At 35.6% G+C, this 23,127-nt stretch overlaps 1 protein-coding gene across 1 annotated transcript in view; it reads left to right on the top strand.

The window, feature by feature from the left end:
• The window catches only part of LOC111635184 (TWiK family of potassium channels protein 18-like), a 28,928-nt gene extending 13,725 nt beyond the window's left edge, over window positions 1-15,203 (top strand). Inside the window, exons 2-4 of the mRNA XM_023380076.1 lie at window positions 3,342-3,344; window positions 5,903-8,644; window positions 14,038-15,203. Of these exons, the coding sequence (XP_023235844.1) occupies window positions 8,239-8,644; window positions 14,038-15,032 (1,401 nt within the window). The 5' untranslated portion in view covers window positions 3,342-3,344; window positions 5,903-8,238 and the 3' untranslated portion in view covers window positions 15,033-15,203. The remainder of the gene's footprint in view (window positions 1-3,341; window positions 3,345-5,902; window positions 8,645-14,037) is intronic.
• The last annotated feature ends 7,924 nt before the right edge of the window (window positions 15,204-23,127 follow it).

The following is a 23,127-nucleotide window of genomic DNA, read 5'->3' as shown; positions in this document are numbered from 1 at the left end:
TCCCTTTTCATTTTTGTGTTATTATATTTTAAAAAATTATTATCGTTCCGTATGTGTTTCAAAATGTCTTTTAAATTACTAACAACAAATATGAAAGACTAAGTGCAATGTTGTAACAAATTTCATTTCCGTCCAAGTTAAGAATGATTTGACTCATCGAACACTGCGCGAACGAACATAAACAGTGGCGTAATCGTCCGTTATCGACCGACTTCAGACTGATTTTGAATTTGTAAATTGTCATTGCAACGGACAGTTGACATTGTGCTCTGGAGGAAACAATTTGTATCACTCTTGCTAAGGATATAATTTGTAATATGGAATTTTTTGCATACCTTTTTAATATGTATTTAATTGCAGCTCGCAAAAAATTTCAAATTTTAAAAAATGGCTCAGACTATCAAGGAGTTTGGCCACCCTGGCTCTATAACAACACTTGCCTTTTCTTTTCCATCTTTATTTCTGTATTCATGTGTGTTGTTTAGGAGTTTCATCTCTCATCAGTATAGTACTTGTTTGTATACATATGTAAAATTAAGAAAATGTAAAACAAATTATGTAGTTCAAGTAATTTTACAATGAATGTAGTGCTTGCTGAAATTTCTCAGTTTGAAACATCCATATTGTTGATATTACTTTCAAAAGCCAGTCGATCATAGTGCCATTTTAGTGGTTAGGAGAACTTTGCTGCTTAATTTTTGTTGAGGTTTTCTGGCTATTATATTATAAATAACTTTTTTGGGAATTAATAATATAAGATCTGTCAAAGTTTCCTTAAAATTTTTAAAAATTTTAATAATTCCTGTAATGAATTGTTTATTATTATTATGCTTTTTTGTTTCTTTAAACTTATTAAAAGGTAGGTCATTTTAAAACTATCAATAGTTACAAATTCCTTTCCAGCTCTTTTTTCCTTTTCAATTATCCCACCATGTTCGTTTCTTATATTACTCTTCTGTGTATTTTTTTTTTTCTTTTTTTTTTAGGTGGCATTGTTGCATATAGGTGTTTTGTTTATAAAAAGTTTTTTTTAGTATGAAGTTACCTTTATGCTATTATTATTTTAAGTTGCATTATTATTTAAGCCTGCATTATTATTTAAGTTGCTATTTTTACAAATGTAAATACTTTGAAACATCCTGATACATGTCTTCTTCTCCAAGGCATGCATTTTAAAATATTATTTTTATTTATTTTACAGTTGATTAGTACAATGATCATGGAATGTGGAATTAGGTGTATTGTATTTAAATCTGCCCTCATGTTCTTTATATTTAACTAATATAGTTTTCATTTTGTTTGGCCAATTGTTTATTTCTGATTTAATGCATGTGTATTGGCATGCCACTTATTACATTTTGATTTTTCCCAATAATTTGTGTTGTGTTCTTTTGTTCTGAAATTTTTTTTTATTTTATTGATTCTTTTAAAGTTTTGTTGAGCAGATTGGATTGGGACTAATGTTATGTCATAATCAAATAAGATTTTTTTACATTTTTTTTTTTCTATTGAATGGGAAATGTATATAATATGTTGTCAATTTTATTGTTGTTGTTGGTGTTTATATTTTGGCCCACCAGTGGCCAAGTAGTCTTCGTTCCCTGGGAATTCAGTCGTGAGTTCGCACCTCGCTCGGATGGGCTGGCCATGTGGAGTTTTCCGGGTTTTTTCCACATCTGTAGCGCCTAAATAGGGGCCAGTTTCTTTTAAAAAGACCTCCCAGAAGGCATCCTAGGCAGATTGCCCAATTGTTTTGTTGCCATAACTAAACAAACATATTATTTTTTGTGATGATGGTTATATTTTTTTCCATTTTTTGATTATTAATTTGGGGTAATTATTTAGGTGCTTTTTCACTTTTTAATTTTAATATTAAAAAATTTTTTTAATAGTAATTTTTTAATATTTTTTAAATTTATGTGGAACACATTGCACTTTATAAATTGAAGTAGTAGTGATCTGTAGTTTATAACTTTGCTAATGTTGCATGGTTTTTTTAATGTTGAAAATTCTAGATTAATATAAAATTTAAGATATAATAATAAAGTAATTTTATGTATTGAATATTATTGTTCTCTTCTTCAACTTCAAATTTTATTTCTTTAGTGTAGCTATTGAATATTTTATTATGCTGTTGATATCGATGATGATATTTTCAGATTGTTATTATCTCCTTTATGTATCTGGCATAAAAAAATTATCCTTTGTATGGTTTTAATTGTTTTATCAATATTTATTATGGTTATTTTAGCTAGTTTTGGCCCCATTATATTTTCCATGCTTTAGTTTGCATGTAATACTTCTGTTACTTTGAAATAGATTTTGCATATAGAAATAATTATCAGGTTTGTGATTTGGCCTATTATGTTCTTCTTGTAATTTAGGTTATATCAGTTGCCAGGTGATTGAGGGTATTTTTTAAGTAAAAAGTAAAGACTAAAGACTACATTGAGGGATACATATTTTTGATGTCAAGACTTGCCATACAATTTTTGATTTCTAGATTTTACTTATTTGCACTAGTAACTGATCACTAATTTTTATTGAACATTTTAATTGTCAGTTATCTAATTGTTTTTAAAATAAGTTTGAGTTATATAATACTGATCTCAAAATATGAGTCTTTATTACTTTCCTAGTTGTAACATATAACAGAGGGAAAGTATGGCAATTGGTTGATAAATGACCCCAAGATTTTTAGATTTTGGAAGCTTGAAATGTTGAGTAATGCAAAAAATATTCAGGAGATTTTTCTGTGTGGGGGACACAATTTTGTTCATTCACTTTGAAGCTTAATAATTCCTGTTCCTGTTTTTTGTTGAAAATTTCTGAAATTTTGCAGGGAGGTTTGTGTATTAGGAGGATCAATGCTATTGAATTTTGGTGGTTAAAGGTCAAGGGAGTGGGGGATACAGGGGATATATGTATCATATCTTGAGTGGGGTTGGACTTAATGAAGATTTTACTCATTATTAGCATTTACAAATTTTTATAAAACCCATCTCTACTCTCAAAATTAAGATTTTTGCTATTTTATAATAATTAATGTAAATAAGTTCAAAATATTATAACAGATGCCACACACAATTTTAAATTCTTTTGCCAGGCACATTATACAACTCGTTGCTGTAATTTTTTTTCTTTGTGTTTGTGTATACTGTATTTAATTTTATGTTCAACATTGATTCTTTAAAGTTACATGGTTTAAGAATAAAGTTTATTGGTTTTTATCTAATACTTTCATTTTGCTTAATTTTTTAATATCTCAAAGGGATGATAAAACAATTTTCATTAAAATAGTTAAAATCTAAATTGAATGACTTAAATATGATCAGAATTAGAATGTTGGTTTTATTTCTTTGGAACTGTATATATTTGCCATGCTGTATATGGCAAATATTTTCATTTGGCTTAATTTGTTACTGTTTCTGCAATTTTCATATATATTAGTGTTTCTCAATCGTGGCGATATCGTCCCCAAGTGGGCATTTTTCCATGTTGAGGGGGCGATTAGAAACAATTTATATTTTGGGGGGCAAAAACAATTTTCTGGGCAATATAGTAAAACATTATATTAACAATAATTAAATATTTTATTCGTTATATCATACAATAAGTAAACAAATAATAATATACCAGTCACTAGTCTATTCGATGCAGTACGAATTTGGCGTTAGCCTCGGCCCTAAGCATCGGAATTTTGAAGTGAAGGGGGCGATACTACGTAACGGTTTTATTGAAGGGGGTGATGATTCATTAGAGGTTAAGAAACACTGACATATACTATGGCATATATATGTAGACTGTTTGTTTTTTTTTACACTCCAATGGTCCATTAAAAAAAAAAAAAAAGACAAATGTAAGTAACAAAATAAATTTATTACCAAAAGTTAGGTACAAACATGGTTACTTTTCAACATAATCACCTTAAAAAGATTGAGGAATTTATCATATCTGTGGACATGCTTTTCCATCCCCTTGTCATAGAATGTTGCCACTAATAACTTTAGATGGGCCCTAATGTCTTTTTGAAGATCGTCATTAGTCTCAAACCTCTGCCGTTTTAGCCACTTTTCCTGTTCATGAAAGAGGTGAAAGTCGCTCAGTGCTAAATTGAGGCTATACACTGGGTGTTTAAAGTTAAAGGTGGTGAAGATTTTCACCTTTCAGACTTCCACCTAGCTTAAAACTTTTTAATGCGTGAAGACTTTCACCTCTTTCCTGAACTGAAAACGTGGCTAGCAGGGCAGAAGTTTGAGACTAATGAACTAATCACAATCTTCAAAACAATGTTGTTAAAGCCATCTCAATTCACTGGTGGCAACATTCTATGACAAAGGGATGGAAAAGCTTGTCCACAGATGACAAATTCTTCAATCTTCACAGTGACTATGTCAAGGTAACCATGTATGTACCTAACTTTTGGTAATAAATTAATTTTGTTATTTACACTTTTTTTTTTTTATGGAACATTAGAACTTGAAAAAAACAGCCTGTTCCAAAAAAATAAAACCAGGAGTATTCTAATTCTGATCATATTTTAAATCATTTGAAGTCATTTTCAATTCAGATTTTAACCATTTCCATGAAAATTGTCATCATCAACCCTTTGAGACTTCACATTTTATAAAAATGATTATTTTTGAAGACCATTTTTAGTATTACACAATTTGAAAGTCTCACTTCAGGATTTATACTATATTATTTATACTAAATTGTAAACAGATTAAAAATAAAAAATCATAGTTTTTCTGTAACCTCAATAAGATATTTTAATTTTATAAAATCAATTTCCTAAGTAAAACTGATTTTAGTTTTACTTAGGAAATTTAGTTTAGTATAAAATTAATAGATATAAACTACTTATTTTTATTATATACTGTAATATACTGTTGATATATTCAGTTTCATTATTTTTCTAGTAATCTAAAATATATTAAATTAATAATTTTTTATATGACTATGGATCGACTTTTGAAACAAATCTTGGTTTTATTTGTAACTTAAATGTTTATTCATTCTTTATTTGTACCCCTATGTCTATTAAATGTCTATCAGCAGATTTTCACTTTTAGAAAATTTGTTTAAATAAATATTAACTGGTGTAAACAATAACAATGCATAGACTTTTTAAATGAAAATATGATAATTTGTTTTATGTTTATAGTAACAATAACTCATTAAATAAATTTGAAACACTAATACAAACTAGAAGTCATTGGGCTGCAATTTGAAAAAATTGTAGACCTATAAAGACCTGTTCATCCGTCTTTCCATCATCTCGAGAACGGAGTTAGATAGACGAAAGACGAGACCAGATAGGGAAAGATTTTGGGCAGGAAACCCCGGTTAACTATATACGAACTTCCGATGTAAACCTAAAGTCACGTTATTTCAATTCAAAAATTTTCCCCTGTAAGGTGTTAGACAGATGACCGGCACGACTCTATTCTTAAAGGAAAAGTATGATGTACGGGGGTAAGCCATTGCTAATTTACGGTTGAGAGGATATATTTTAAATTAAATTAATTAAAAATATGATTGCAATCCGAATATTTGCTCGCTAATTTTTTATCATATTTTTAATGTATTTAATTTAATAAGTGCTCTCCGACTCAAATTAGTACTAGTGTCTTGGTCCTATACATCATACTTTTCCTTTAACAATAAAATCGTGCCTGTTATCTATTAACTGTTTTCAGGGGAAACTTTTTGAATTGAAATAACTTATCTTCTGGTTTGCATTGGAAGTTCCTCTATAGTTAATCGGGGCTTCCCCCCTCTAAGGTTTTATATATATTCTATTTTTTAGTAAATCGTTATTTATCATTATAATGATAATTCATCACAAAATAAATTTCTTTACTGTAAAAATCTGAATTTTCTTTTTCTGTAAATTCAGAAAATCTCTGTTCGAGCTTCTGACGGACGACGCAAATTACAACCCTCCGCCGGAAGACAGACCCGGAGGCTTCAACTGGAACGAATAGAACAGGCCCCGACAATAGCGGCGCAAACTTGGGTCGGGACGGAAGGCGCACCGAATATTTTTCATACCGAATTCGTCACACCGTTAACCATACTTTTGAGTATGTGGGAAATTCAAATTTTTCAATCTTTCGTACCACGTCGTCGAATGTAAAAGTTTCCGTTGAAAATTTATTTATTACATAAAATTGCTTTTAAACAATATCCGAATCGTTTTTATGCCGTCGTAGGGTGGGAGGAGGAGGATTCCTCTACTAATCAAAATTTTCTTTTCGCCATCCACGCACATTCGAATTAAGAAAATTGGAAAAGTTTACGAAATGGCTAATTTATTTTAAACAGAAAACTTCGTAGGTTAATCGAAAACCTTGTTTAAAGTACAGGGTGGGAAAGAGACTCATTTAACACCCCTGCTACAGAATATAGAATGTACAGTACTCAAAAGAACATGCATAACTCTGTAACCGTTCGAGGTAGGTGAATAAAATCTTTCGGAAATCAATTCCTAGTGAAATTCTGACTCTAACGATGTGTCACACGACTCCCTTCCCATTGACAGTTTCGGAGTTGCATTCAATATGATGGCAATGGAGATGGCGGCCACCCGTCGATCTATTTTCCCTTTGGTCTAATGTGTTCCGGACACCAGCGAATTAACTTTGGGTACATTCTATATTCTGTAGCGGGTATGTTATTAAGTGACCTTTCCCAACCCGTATATTTTTTTTCTATACGACGGTGTGGCAATTGCCAGTGATACGACGGTGTCGTCGTCGGTTTATTTAAATCGGCCGTTGTAAATTGATTTTAATTTTGCTGTCGTTTTGTGTAAATTTCGATGGCATTGTTTCGGGAGTCGTCCTGGCCTGCACGGATTAAAGTTTATAGTTATAGTTTTTCATATTATATAGGAATCTGGATTTTAATGACCGCTTGGCTATCGGTTATTGTCGAACTAGATTTTTTTTTCACCGTTATTGGAAGAGATCCAATGTTAATATCCTCTCCGTAAAAATTATTTTTAAATTCTCGACGGCCGGAATTACCGTAAACCGTCGCGGATCGCCCTCTTAGATATAAAGGTAACTCTTCTCTTAACTCCCTTCCGTAATCATTTTATTTACAGCGGATAGTACAGTTGATATATAACACAGATGTATCGGCATTTCCATACTTTAAAATTCGAGTCTGGTCTTAGAGAGGCTTTTTTTTATTTTTTTTAATTATTATTCCATCCAGTTTTTGACAAAATAAAGTGAAGTTTTACAAAAATAAATTATATGGAATATAATTAATTAAAAATATATAATTCACAATCGGCAAATGTGTGAAAAAATTCGGCCTACGTTATTGCAATAGAGAATAGATACATTGGATAATTAAAATTTGTATTCTTTAATATATTTGTACGATTTTAAATATTTATTATATTTTCCAATAATTCCTTTAGTGTTTTTAATTTTTTTTGTTTGTTCTTTTTTTAATTACCGTAATTTCTAGTCTATTAAAATTTAAATTAGTTGATATTTTTGTTTTTTTGTCTGGATCACGATCTCCAATGTGAATTTGGTTATTAATTTACATTTATTTTGCGTTAATTTTATATATAATGACATTGCTGGAATTTTTTTCTTACAGAATAAAATAATCATTAACTAAAAAGTACAATTGCAATTAATTATTTACGATTTGAATTACCCGTGCCTGAAAAAAGAACTTAAATATTTTTATTTTTGCAAATAAAGGCGGAAATTTCACGTAAAACATTATTATTAAACGGGATATTACAGAAAAGATCCAACGGATAATTAATTATTTCGCTTTTGACTCGTTTACGGAACGTCCCATTCATCCTAACTTATCACTAGTCAAGAAATTATATATATAAGATGATTACGTTCGGTCTATTGTGAAGGTAATGTTTAATAAAACGATTGCGCGATTAATATTTATTTACAGACAAGACAAAAAAGAAAAGAATAAATAAGAAAAAAAAGCTGTAGCTTGGCAATGTTGACAACCATACGAAGTAGGTAAGAAGAACATGGAAGGACAGTTGTAATTCTTAGTTCTTATTTGGCTGAGATCCAGGAGTTATTCACAAATGCAACCTGGCATGTTCCTACACGGCGACACCTAAGAAAGGGGTGGGACGATTGTTTTATTTATATATCTCCTCGTCTGGTTCCGAGCACATGACATACGACCGTCGGGAAAGAAAGGTGTGCGAAGCGTTCTACGCTTTTAATCATGCGCGAACAATTATCTCGTTGCGAAAAATGCGTGCATCGCGTCCGAAGCGGTGCGACCTTCGTCATGTCGCATCTGGGATTAGTGGCTGTGGTAGTGGGCTACACGGTCATCGGAGGTTTCGCTTTTCAGGCTTTAGAAGAAGGCAACGAAGAAAGGAAGAGGATGGAAATAATCATGCTGCGAGCCAACGTGGTCGACACACTATGGCTGATTACCACCGACCAAAACAAGGTGCTGAAGATGGAAAACTGGACGGAAAAAGCCAAGGACACGCTGAAAGAGTTCGAAAAAGCCGTGGTGCAGGCCATGAGCTCCGAAGGATACGACGGAAACGACGAAGGTCAGCTGCAGTGGTCGTTTCCTGGTGCTCTCTTCTTCTCCATCATCGTCATCACTACTATAGGTGAGGTGATTTTTAAACGTTTCATTACTTTTCTAATTGCAAATTCCTTCCGAGTTAATATAAAAACTATTTTCGTTCTTTTCGGTTTCTACTCTTCTACAAACCCAACGCTTAGTTTCTTCCAAGTAAAATAATAATTAGGTGTTAGAAATGGCACGCGATATCCCCTCCAAGTGTTCTCATGGTGGAAAGGGGCCAAAAAGAAAGGAACGAAGTTAATTCCTTAAATTTCGATAGGGAGATTTTTGTGCGCCATTCTTCGGGCCGGATACGAAAGTAGGTCTTCCCGTTTCTGTCGTATCGTACGGCAATGTTTTTAAACACGACCTGGCAGACGTTCAAACGCACGTTTCTCCAGCAACGCCGGCTTTTTGTCCGTATAATTAAACACAAATAAGTGTGTAATTACTTAAACCGGGACTGCCGGTAACTCGCGCGCTTCTAATAAACATTATCCGGTACTCGGAAGGCGAAATTCCTCGAAACCGGTACGAGAATTAACGTAGAATTCGTCTGGTGACATTTGGGAAGAGAGATTAGGGAGATGCTAAAGATAAGTCTCCTCTCTTGGCTATTATATAATTAGCCGCGGTATCGAGATCAATTAGAGATTGCCAGGAAAATAATTCGCGCCGGGCAAAATAACAGTCGCCGTTTCCAAAGGGCAAATAAATAGTTTCGTTTCGTAGACGACGTTGTCGTTAATTGGCGCGGAGAAAAAGGGAGCATCCCCCCTCCGAATTCGGGTTCTTTTGTCGGTCGGCTTCATTGAAAGAAACCGGTTAATGGCAATTTCGGTTTAGAATAGGCTATTTTTAGACGGAGTAAACGTATTTGTTCCGAATCAATATTAGTGACACATTTATTTTTATGAGGTTTGTCTCCCTCTTGCCAAATTCAGTTTACTTAACGGGAAACACGTGGACTATAAAGAACTAAATATTGCCAAGATCAACAACGTAGTTTCGATCGGACCCTCGTTCTTTGTTCTGACGATCTTTTGTTTTCGAACTCCGACTCTAAACCCTGTGAAACTAAATTTAACTCGCCACCTCCTTTACCTATTCATTTTTTAATGAAGTGGATAGGCGCTTTTTTAACGTCGTCACTTAACGATTTCTATAAGCTTCGGTTTAAGAAATTATTCGGGTCGTATCTGGTAAAAAATGTGGACCCTTTTAAGCAAAAATCTTTTTGCACCTCGATATTGTAAAGAAGGTAATTTAGGACTGTATTTTATATCGTAAAATGTTTGACGAAGAAACTAATTATCGCCTCCGCGCACTATTTTATGTTTTGAATTTAAAAAACCAAAATTCGTAATCGAGAGGACCGGGTGGATCCTTCCGATTAACCGCAGTTTGGTGGCCAGTTCGCGCCCGATAAAGGTCCTCCGCGCCGAGTTTTCAGAGTTTTTCACGTGCCTAACGCCCAAATAGGGCCCGGTTTTTCCTCGAAAGTCCTCCCCGGATACCACTCCTCGTGTCTCGCCGCCTTCCTTCCAACCAAACCAAATCTTTAAATTACCAGACCCGAGACGATGCCTCATTAGCATAGGCGTAAGATGGATCCCGAAAATAATAGCTTTTTACCTGCCGGTGTCCTCTGTACTTTTTCTGTTGAAAGTTGACTCGACTTTTCTTCTCACCTACTCCAGGATAATCTTTAAAAAATTGGCCTTTCCGGTCTTATTTCCGAGCATTAGCTAGTAAAATGGAGAGGAACGTTACCTAAATTATGCCAGGAAACTATTAAAGTAGTTTTTCATTCGATGTAATAATAGTATGGGGCGTAAGCGACAAATCCCTGTCCATCTTTTCTTAATCTCGAGATAGATGAAAGCAGAGACCAGGTACGAAAAGATTATGGGCAGGAAAACCCCGATTAACTATATACGAACTTCTGAGGCAAACAGGAAGTCACGTTATTTCAAATTCGAAAATTTTTCCCCGAAACCAGTTAATAGATGACCGGCACGACTTTATTGTTAAAGGAAAAGTATGATGTACGGGGGCAAGTCACTACTAATTTGAGGTGGAGAACAAATATTTTAAGTTAAATAAATTAAAAATATATGATTAAAAATTTCAGCCCGGAATTGTGACCATGTCACAATCAATAATTACTCGTTAGTTTTTCGTTTTTGCTAGCGATTAATATTTATACGAAAGACAACGTCTACGCCACTAGTTTTAATAGTAATTGCCACGGAGACGATGTAGAAAACGGGAAGAGACCCCACAAAACGGAGACGTGTTGTATTCGTAATTACGAATAATTTTTAGTAAATTAAAACTCGGTATATTTTGCGGACGGTTAGAAAAACGTGGCCCGACATTATTAAGAATTCTCTAAATAGCGGTCGTTTAGTTAATGTTGGAAGGCATTTCTAAACCGAGAAGTCGATTTCGGCCGAGGCGAAGGCCGTCCGTCCGTCCGTTCGTCCGTTCGTTATCCGTCACGGATCGGAATTAGCCGCAGAATGAGATCAGTCATTCGAAATATCCCTGTTTCTGGTTTTCTGCCAAATGGCCAAAGAAAAAACGAAAACTCGCCAGACGAAATATCCGCCCAGGAATTCGCTGTAGATGGATCTTATATTCGATGTAAGATCGTTCCGACGCGACCAAATTAATAACAAGAGACGAACGCTATCGAGTGTTTTCGATACCCTCCTCCTACAGGAATATTCTTTCTATCGTTTCTGATTTAAAGTTTCGTCTTGTCGTCCTCCAAAGGGAATATCTTCTTTCTCTTTCCTTTGTTTTTAAAGTGTAATCGAATCCCATGTTTAGTGTTCCCTCGAGTCCTTTTTGTCTCTCGACTGTACGAACTGCTCAGTCGTTAAATCTTTGTCGCCCGTTTCGAGCTAACCTCCGGAACTAATTGTTTGCCATAAACCCCGTAACTCGAGCGTAATCGAGAAGAAACTTAGAAGATAAGTTGCGTATGATAAATAAGTACGAAGCGGGCATAACCGAAGCAATTCAAACTTCTGTTTACACGAGTCATAAAGGCCTGGCAACAAAAGGACCTTTGTTAGAGCCTGTTTTTTAGTTTAAGGTATGTTTTGGTTTATCGAATAATAGCCTAATGAATATGGCCGTGTCTTATATACCGTACATCTGTTTGAATGGCCCTTTGCTGCGTTAGTTTGAGACCCCCCGGTGTAAATGAATCGACTGTATTCCTTATATATAAATAAAGATTAATCTTGTTTTTCTGAACGAACCTTCACTTTTTACTTAATACCCTTAGCAATTCTTTATCTCGTATATAAAATTTAATTAATAGATTTGAAAAATATTTAGCTATGGTCACCCATTTTACACGCATTATTTATTCGATTACGGCAACGCGAAGCGTAGGGGCGATCTTCCGAGGGGGAATTCCTTCGGAGAGGTCTTTTATGGGGAAAGTGGCACCTATATTTAGGTGTTACGAGCGTGAAGAAAACCCGGAAAACTTTGCTCTGCTCGGCGCGAAGCCGCAACTCACTATCGGTGTTCGGTGGTTTTATCTACACGGCCACTGGTGGGCCTATTTTGTACCCACCAAAACGATAAATTAGTCAATATTTTCATTTCAAATGTTAAGTACGAAGTAACTTCGAAAGCCTGCTGGGCCTCTGCGATTCGTATGTACGACAAAAAAAATACCACCAGTGGAATCGTTTATCTATGAATTTATATATCGATAACACGTGCGGTATGGCAGTTTTTCTCCCTTTGTCCGGAATGCAGAAATTCAAAACGACGTCTACTGGTTTTACCTCAAAAACAACCGTGACGTGATCGATATCGGAAATAACTTTATGGAAGTAAAATTGTTTGTACATAAATTTATATGCGATTAAAATTCGGAAAACCCAACGGCTGTTTACGTAGATTACGCTGTATATTGATGTGTATATATACTGGAGGTGTGAACGGTCCCTTTACTACTGGTACCATTCTTGCACATCTCTTTGTGTGTGTATATAACTTGTATGTGTACATATATATCAAAATATGTATATATGCATGTATATTAGGTAAAGGATTCTATATTCTATACCGTTGAATATATTCGCATCAAGTTTGTCATGAATATTTGACACCCTAGAAGAAAACACTCCGGGGATTCGACCGCCCCCAAAGCCCGTGCAATTTTTTGCGTTTGGCAGTTTCATTATTTTAAATAATTACTCAGATCAATTAGACTTTCTTGTATCGCGATAGCATTGAGGCGGAGCCGGAAAGAAAGAAGCGATCCTTGCACTTGTTAGCTTCGTTTGTTTACTTATGGCAACGCAACACTTGGGCAATCTGCCTAGGGCGATGCCTTCCGGGAGGTCTTTTTAAGGGAAATTGGGCCCTATTTAGGCGTTACAGACGTGGAAGAAAACCCGAAAAATTCCACGTGGCCAGGCCGTCCGAGCGAGGCGCGACCCCACGACCGAACTCTCAGGGCCGATTGCAGAGACAACGTTTAGAGGCCGACGGCGGGTTTACAGATCGGGTAGACCGCTGTTCAGAAAAATTTCATTGCAGAGACGGCGTTTCTCGCCTTCCACAATGCAGACAGCGATTAGAAACAAGTTATTTGATCTACTTTCTAGACTCCCTCGATAGCAGGTTTAGAGGGCTTTTCAATTCGAGTGGTAGCTTTGTTCGTAGAAAAGTTTAGATAAAAACAGATATCGTTCCTTTGATAAATGCTGTAAACGGTACAAATCGACAAAATTATTCATTAATTAATTGCTCGGAGCAAAAACAAAAAAATTAAATACTTTAAATTTGTTTTAAATGTTCCGATTTCGATATTCAAATGGGTGAAGACTTAAAACTTCAATTAATTTAAATCAGATGCATTTATTTACAATTCGAGTATCGTGTCGGTTATAAAACGTTAATGCATTTCGGAGTCATTTTACTGTTAAACAAACGAGACAATTTTAATAATTACAAAAATCTGTTTATAGATATAAAAAAATGTAATATTAATAATAAAATATTTAAAACTATTCATTTCGATAGTAATAAGATGTCGAAGTAATTCCTTAAAAATCTATTCCGAAGACGAATTTCGAATTCGGTATAAATTTTCTAAATATGGATTTGTTCATATTTTAAACCATATTGGCGACGAAAAAGTTAAAGTTTAGGAATTTAAACATTCCTAAACTTTAATCTGCGTTAAAGTTTAGGAATTTAACCATTGTTACAAATACTCGAATCAATTTTATCTATTTTTTTTTTTTTTTTTTTACGAATATCTAGAGCGCTATCGTGTCGCCATCCATTTTATCATACGGATAGGCCTTTCGGTACATCCGAGAAGTGCAATATATTGAATACAATACGTAATCGTTCGTTTAGACGATAATAATTGACATTTATTTGTATTTTCAGGTTACGGAAACGTTACTCCCAAAACCAAACTAGGTAAAATAGTGACGATTCTGTACGCCATCGTGGGAATACCTCTTCTCCTGTTGTGTCTATCTAGCATAGGAGACATCATGGCTCACAGTTTCAAGTTTATTTATTGGAAAGTTTGTTGTTATTTGTGCATTCAACCCAAAAAGCGGTCCAAACGTCACAGGTTCTCGCCGGAAAGGACTCCCGTCGACGAGTACGAAACAAATCAGAGTGAGAAGTCTCCGCTGGAAACATTCGACAGAAATAATATATTTGGTGACAAGTACGCGCGCGATTACGGTTCTTCTCCGTCCACCCCTACTTCATCTGTGCCTTTAGAATCGTCCAAATTTCCTTCGTCGGCGCAAACCAAGCAGGGCCAGTCCAAGTACGACCTTTATTGCAACCACACCGACGTCAGCGGAGTACCAGTCATTCCCAACAAGTACGTCATCCAAAGCGAAAACGACGCTCAACGGGAATTTCCCGCCTCTTCGTTACTGGACATTCCTCCCACCAAGAGTCCTCCCGACAAATCGAGAGAGTCCGATCAGGGGAGTTGGTCGAAACAGGAGGAGAGGACTGTCAGCGACGACGTCATAGACGACGATTCGGACAGCGAGGTTTCCGAGGCAGAAGTGGAAGAAGTTACTGTTCCCGTGTCCCTGTGCGCGGCGGTGGTCATAGGATACATAGCGGGCGGCAGCGCGTTGTTCATGGAATGGGAGAAGTGGTCGTTCGAAGACAGTTGGTACTTTTGTTTCATCACCTTGACCACTATCGGATTCGGGGATTTCGTTCCCGGAGCTTCGGTCTTGTCTCATAACAAACACCACTTGAGCCTGATACTTTGTTCGCTCTACTTGTTGTTTGGCATGGCCTTGCTGGCCATGTCCTTCAACTTGGTGCAGGAAGAAGTGACCAAATCGTTCAAAGAAATCGGCAAAAGGATCGGGATCCTTTCCGAAGACGATGACGACAATTAGACCAAAGTCTCCATATTTTTAGGACGAAAATTATTCGGAGTTTGTAAAGTATTATTTCCGCGGCCGAAAAAATATTTCTTCTTTACAGCTAGATGGAATTATTTCCGCCAGAATAAAAAATACCAAAAGACGCACCTTGTAAATTCCTAGTTCTTTCCTCGTTATGCCCGATTAAATGCAATTCTAGTACTCGCACTGTCGCTAATCCGGCATAATTACCGATGCCATCGCCTATGCCCTTCCGTTTCCACGAATGTTTCTTTTTACATTATCCACCGTTCTCTCAGCAATTGCAATTAATTATAACACACCTGAATTTTTACCGAGCATGAAATTATTTTATTTCAAACGTTTTCAACCTATTTATTATAGGCCATCCTCAGGCCTACGATTATCGTTCCAAAATAGAACGTAACGTCTTTCGAATAAGTTTCATTTTTAAATTTAAAGATTTAGAATGATTGTGTATATGAAAAAATAAATAAATACAATAAAAATAAAACGGCATAAATAAATAAAACTTGTAATAGTTATATTTAGTCTTGTATACGGCGTTTAAGGGTTTTTAATCACCATGCTTTTTTCTATCATGTACTTTCATGCTGTTGGAAGCTCATTAGCATCCTTGGCATTTAGGCAACGGTTTTTTTTATTTTACTTTTATATATTTCCATCTTTCCATTTCTAATGCAATGGTTGGGGATTGGACTGTTTTAATGATTTTTGCCTCATTCCATTTTACATTCGCTCCTTCAGTCTGCGCCATAATTGCTAAAATGGTGTTGTTGTGTCCTTTATTAACGTTGTATCTGCGTTCTCGCAGACATATTGTTAAGTTTCTTCTGGTTACACCCACATAATCCTTTGCTACTCTTAATTGTTGATTTTCAAATGGTATTTTATACACTCCAGCTTTCTCTTGCATTTTTACTCTGTCTTTATCATTCCTTAGTAAGCTGTAGATGTTGGGTGCTCTTTTATATACCCTTTTTTGCGTTTTTATAAGTACTCAATTCATTCATCACTCCTCCTATATGCTTATTGTATGCAAATTTGTTAATTCCACCTACTTTAGTATCTTTTTTGGTTTTATGTTGTTTGTAACTTTTGACCAGGCCTTCAATTGTGGCGGTTTTGTAGCCTAAATTTGTTGCAATTCTTTTAATTCTACGTAAGACGGTCTTGAACATTGATGCAATATAAGAACACTCTCTTAATAAGTGCCTTAAATGCTGATAACTTGTACTTATATGGATCATTGGACCACGATGATATATATAGAAATACATGATAGAAAAAAGTATGGGGATTAAAAGTCCTTAAAACTAGTAATAGTTATACTTGCCTTGTATACGGTGTTTATTTATTTATGTCATTTTATTTTTGCTGTTATTTATTTATTGCATTTTTTTTTTCTTATACAGTACACAATTATTCTAAATCTTTAAAGTTAAAAATAGAACTTAACGTTTTTCGAATAGATTTCATTTATACGGGTTCAGTAATCCAGCATCTCTGAAAGAAATGGCCGGATTAGCGATTGTCGGTCGTATTAATTTTCAGAATATACGGCTGAACGGTCGAGGTGGCAGCTACAGCTCTGGTGGAACCCTGATCGAATCCAGACAGGTCAGGAATTTTCCGGAATGCTCCCGTCCCTCACCCGACCGCCCCATTGTGGGCCTGGCCGAATGCATAATGGGCTTGCTAAAAGAGGCATTCTTAGTGACCCTTCAGAGCAAAAAAAAAAAATTAAGAATGACGAGGCACTCGAAATTATTTGTTAGAAGAATTTTCAACGCGTGCATTAATTTGGTATTTGTTTAAGCAATATATTTATATTACTTTTTTTTTATTTGTGGTTTTAGGCCCTTTACCTCTCAGAGCAGAAAAAGGCCAGATTTATATTACAGTAGAGCGTCGATTATCCGAAAGTCAATCATCCGAAAGAATTCCTGTCGGCAAATTTAAATTTTCGCCAGTGCTGTGGCGCTGCAATCTTTGTCTTGGGTTACTCAAATATTTTACGTTTTTGATACTAAACTAACTTCTGAAGTATAATTTTTTATTGTTTTTATATTTTTCAATATATTTATTTTGTTTGTACAAAATAAAAAAATAATTTTTAACGATACAATAGTCTTCGTTAGGCTTAACATCGACGAAAATTCAACGCGAAGCGACACGCAACGGAGAAAAATGTCAAGATGGAATAAATTAATATATTTTTTCGTACATAATCGGTTATCCGAAACATCGATCTTCCGAGCAACCCCAGTCCCAATTGATTCGGATAATCGATGCTCTTCTGTACTTTGATGTCTGTAAAGTAAAATTTTTTAAGGAAGCGCTTCGATAAGGAGCAATCGTTGTCGAGAGGGAATATCAAATTATATTTTTGGACTTTATTTCCATTAGATGAGATTTTTTTTAGCCAAATTATTTCTATTTCCAGCGCGGATGAGAGCGTGGGGAAATTTCTAGAAACGCCGCACGGCTGGGCCAAATGCCGCGAAACGTAGATAAAACCTAAAAACGAAAACTTTAAATATGGTTTTTTTGTACATTTGAAAGTCTGCAGTATTCAAATTTTAAAAATCTCTGCCTAGGGTTTTCCAGAAAACAGGCACCTATTTGGGTGTTAGACACGTGAAAAAGATCTGAAAAATTCCTCGTCGTAGTCCTTGATCGGGCGCGAATCCGCGACCACAGCCTCTACATTCTGCTTTAAATTTGAATTTGTGTCGAATTGTAATCTAGAAACAGCTCGGCTGTATGTACAAAGCCACTCATGGTACACCTACGCCTCTATCTGTACAAACCACTGCATTGAGTTCCTGTTTATGGATCTAATACGATCAAAGTTGCATTACTGCCTAGCAGAATGTCGATGGAAGATGCCCAGGAGGTAAGGAATAAAGATTTTCGAAGATTTAGGGAGGGAAGATATCAAGAAAGTGACTAATATAGGTCTTCATCAGCAACTTATCTGATCCAGTCATTAGACAACTAACATCAGAGAGAATACAAACTGAAAAATGAAATTCTCACATTGCTCGAAGTTCCTTTAGTTAGTTGTGGAAGCAGTAGAGAATCTGACGACAGAGAAATAAAGATACTGAAATATCTATCTCAGTCATAATCATGGCCTCCACATCCTACAGCGGGGCCCCCAGACCAGGGTCATTGGGGGTCCCCTTAGTGGTGTGAGGCAAGGAACCTAACTACTCGGCCCCCGAGGCCGTTTTGGGATATAAGGCAGCTAAATGACAAAAAAAAAACAACACTATTTCCATTCACAAATTAAGCACGAATTTACAAAAACATTTATTAGAGACAATAGAGGAATTACATTGACAATTTTACAATGACGAACACTACATTATAAATAACAAAATAGGAACCAACACGATAACTGAAAGAACGAAAGAAATTGAAAAACAGCGTATCAGCAAAACAATTTAATCGATAGTTTGAATTATTTTGCAGTAAATTTTCTGGTTTTTTCCGAAGCAAATTTTTCGATCACGTTACTAAAATTTGTTTGTGCGATTAAATAACAAATGCACAAAATTGCTAGGTTATTTAGTTACTGCTGGCCACTTGAGTTTCTTTGCCACGTCTTCAGTGAATTTGCCAGTTTGCTGAAAGATCTCTCGGCCGAAGAAAGTTACAAAACACCTTAATTGTGAGACTAATATTAGCAAATAAACCCTAAAGTTTTTTTTTTTATCGTAAATCGCACTCCAAATTCCAATTGGACTTTTTTTCAGTGCCGAAAACTCAAAAATATAAGCTGGCCATCTTCGTACCGGGCCTCCTGACTAGAGTCCGGTCAGTCACAACCATGTGGGGACATGGTCATAATGGTATATTTTTTCTTTTTGTGCGTTTTTGTATTCTTGGGTTGTTTTATTATTTATAGGTAGCCCGGAAAAGGTTAATATACACGTTGCCATATGCACATATTGATATACACAAATATAATACTGTATGTACTGTACCAAGCAGGGCCGTTAGCCGCCTGCGTGCTACACATATTTGGCCGCCCCTATCAATGCCGATCGCGAGTAAATTCAAAATGTAAGCCAACCCACGGGAACCTAATGGTATACTTTATGACAGTTTCAAATCGTTGATAGGGACAAAAAATCCATAAAAATATTTAATGTATATTAATTTTTATTCAAATCAAGTCTTCTCTGTAGATAACAGGCGCTTTGGTTCAAAGTTATATTTTAGCGTCGCTGTAAAATATAATTTTCAAATTAAAATTAAATTAAATTTAGTATATAGATATAATATACAGTGTGTGTATATAAAAATTCATTTAAATTAATAACTTTGGTGCCATCTGTTCTGTTTATTTAAATTTCCTTTTGGTCCCGTCAACACACAAAACAATGGTACAAGTATCACTTTATGATTAGAGGTACGGGAATAAAAGTGCATTCGCAATGAAAATTAAGTATAAACACAACCTTATTTAATGCAACTGTTCACAATGAGTTACGCAAGTTTAAGCTTAAATTAAACTTAACCATAACACACGTCTCAGTGAAACGTTTCAGAACTTCTAAGAGGGGTAGGGTGCATCTCGACAACTCGGAATCATAGAGTTATGTGGGGTCGGAAATGCTTTCCTGACGCGGTAGATGGAGTTGTAGACTTCACATTTGGCCAACAGTGAGTGGACAGGACGTGGTCTCGTGCGTTGGCCTGCTCGGTCACCAGACCTATCATGTCTTGATTTTTATTTCTGGGGGCATATGAAAACACTGGTTTATGACATTTCCGTTGACAATGCTGAGGAGCTGATTGCAAGAATCGCAGTAGCTGACGGAGAAATTCGAGATGAGCCTGGATTATTCCAGAATATTCGAAATTCCACGCGCCGTAGATGTGAGGTCTGCATTGCAGTCAGTGGAAGAAACTTCGAACACTTTCTTTGGCCCATGTTCCTTTTGATTTTGTACATTTATTATTAAAACGAATATTCACTTACGGTCTTCTTTATAATGTTTCTGTGTACATCACCGCTTCAGGAAAGCATTTCCGACCTTGCATTGCTATATGATTCCGAGTCGTCGGAATGCATCTTACCCCTCTTAGAAGTTCTGAAACGTTTAACTGAGACACCCTGTATATATAATAATAATTTGTTAGTGTTAATATTAATGCCAACATAAATAAATAGCTTGGAGTTTGTAAACTTTTAAAATTTGATTTAAATCAAGAAACAATCGTTGTCATGGAATTCCCACAGTTGAATTCACAGTCTGGTTCAACGGATGAATTCCCACCACCTCTTGCTCACAAGTTTTCTGATGCTAAACACCTAACATATATGATTCATAAAATTTACAGCTATACAGTCGACCCCCCTATAACGTACGTTCCTATAACGACAATTCCTATAACGTAGCGAAAAAATTGTAGAAACTTTCGTATAAAGTACCTCCTATAACGTCGTTTCACGACAAGATTGATAGAGTCTGGACCAATAGTGGATGAGCAGCCGAACTACTTACCTCTGACCCTGCGCCACGCTACGGAGCGGCTAAATTGAGTTTGCTATCGTCTGTTTAGTATTATATATAAATTATATATAAATTAGGTACTGTACATATAATTATATATTAATTATATATAAATTAGCTACTGTATATATAATTATATATTAACTTAATTTATTGTAAGTTTATTATAATTATATATATGCTTTCTGCCGCCTGGCAACACGCTACGGAGATTTTAGGCTAGTAAGTTGAGTTTATTATCGTCTGCACAGTATGTAAATTAGGTACCGTAAGTCTAATACAGCACTAATTTTATACATTTCTTGTGAAAGAAACACTTCTTATTCAACGGCCATAAAAATTATTTATATTAATGATGTCTCCAAAGGTCAAGTTATTTTTCTGCGAAAAATTCGTTATCAGAAATCGCGGCCGCCGTTTCGTGTGCTGTTCCGCGACGAAGACAAGCTTTGAACAACGGGCGTAGTCGAACGGTACACACTCGGTAAGTAATCCTATAATTTTTTGTTTATAGCATAGTTTATACGGATTACTCCCAAAAAATTATACGTGTTTTGGAAATGTTGAGTCGAATTAGTCTAGAATCGGTTAATTTTATAGAAGAAAACCTTTCAAACAGCCTTAGTCCGTAAAGTTCCCACCTATCGGGCTGCGATTGGCTCATGTATTTAATCATTCCTACAACGTAATTTTCGGTTAGCGTGGAACGTATCTAAGCGTTATAGGGGGGGTCTACTGTACTATATAATCAGTCGTCATGCAAACATCAATCTATTTCAACGCCGACCACTATATTAAAATTATTAATGTATTAAATTATATTTGAATTTTATTTTTTAAAGTGCACTATCGGCCGTTCTAGGAGTTTGGTCGCCTGCGTGCATGCAAGCACTGCGCACCTACTAGAACCGGCCCTGTTATCAAGAAGTTTACCCCAAATTGTTAGCGGATAGATGTCGAATCCCAGCGATAATCCAGACATTAGGGTATTTGTATTTGTGTACCGAATGCCATCTCGGTGGCTCGCGTGCAGTGACAGAGAGGCAGGAAGAAAGGAGACCATCTGTGGTACAAGTGTCGCATTCCAATATGTCGGACCTACACGTGGCGATCGAATTTTGCGTGACATTGGAAAAATGACACAGAAATATAAAACTTTTTGAAAGAGACCACAAAAATGGTAGGACAAAACGCGGTTTCTTACAAAGCCATTGTAAGAAACCATGTTCGGAGGAGGATGTTCGACCAATGGGTACCAATGGGTCCCATTGGTCGAACATCCTCCGTATTCGGTAATTTGGTCCCTCTGATCCTTTCCCGAAACTGAAAATAGTGTCGAAGGGAAAAACTTTCGAGGATGTGGAATCCATACAAGAAAATGCGACCAGAACTCTCAGAAATTATTATTCTTAAAATATTATTTAAACTGCCAAACACGATTTTTGGCAGCTTCATAAACGCTGGAAAAGTGTGTTATATCTCAAGGAGATATAATCAGGACGTGGTCTCGTGCGTTGGCCTGCTCGGTCACCAGACCTATCATGTCTTGATTTTTATTTCTGGGGGCATATGAAAACACTGGTTTATGACATTTCCGTTGACAATGCTGAGGAGCTGATTGCAAGAATCGCAGTAGCTGACGGAGAAATTCGAGATGAGCCTGGATTATTCCAGAATATTCGAAATTCCACGCGCCGTAGATGTGAGGTCTGCATTGCAGTCAGTGGAAGAAACTTCGAACACTTTCTTTGGCCCATGTTCCTTTTGATTTTGTACATTTATTATTAAAACGAATATTCACTTACGGTCTTCTTTATAATGTTTCTGTGTACATCACCGCTTCAGGAAAGCATTTCCGACCTTGCATTGCTATATGATTCCGAGTCGTCGGAATGCATCTTACCCCTCTTAGAAGTTCTGAAACGTTTAACTGAGACACCCTGTATATATAATAATAATTTGTTAGTGTTAATATTAATGCCAACATAAATAAATAGCTTGGAGTTTGTAAACTTTTAAAATTTGATTTAAATCAAGAAACAATCGTTGTCATGGAATTCCCACAGTTGAATTCACAGTCTGGTTCAACGGATGAATTCCCACCACCTCTTGCTCACAAGTTTTCTGATGCTAAACACCTAACATATATGATTCATAAAATTTACAGCTATACAGTCGACCCCCCTATAACGTACGTTCCTATAACGACAATTCCTATAACGTAGCGAAAAAATTGTAGAAACTTTCGTATAAAGTACCTCCTATAACGTCGTTTCACGACAAGATTGATAGAGTCTGGACCAATAGTGGATGAGCAGCCGAACTACTTACCTCTGACCCTGCGCCACGCTACGGAGCGGCTAAATTGAGTTTGCTATCGTCTGTTTAGTATTATATATAAATTATATATAAATTAGGTACTGTACATATAATTATATATTAATTATATATAAATTAGCTACTGTATATATAATTATATATTAACTTAATTTATTGTAAGTTTATTATAATTATATATATGCTTTCTGCCGCCTGGCAACACGCTACGGAGATTT

Source organism: Centruroides sculpturatus, unplaced genomic scaffold (genome assembly GCF_000671375.1).
Source record: "Centruroides sculpturatus isolate CEXI.00-Female unplaced genomic scaffold, Cexi_2.0 scaffold905, whole genome shotgun sequence".
NCBI classification, from domain to species: Eukaryota; Metazoa; Arthropoda; class Arachnida; order Scorpiones; family Buthidae; genus Centruroides; species Centruroides sculpturatus.
Note: the sequence above shows the minus strand (reverse complement) of the source record. Positions and strands in the feature narration are given on the sequence as shown.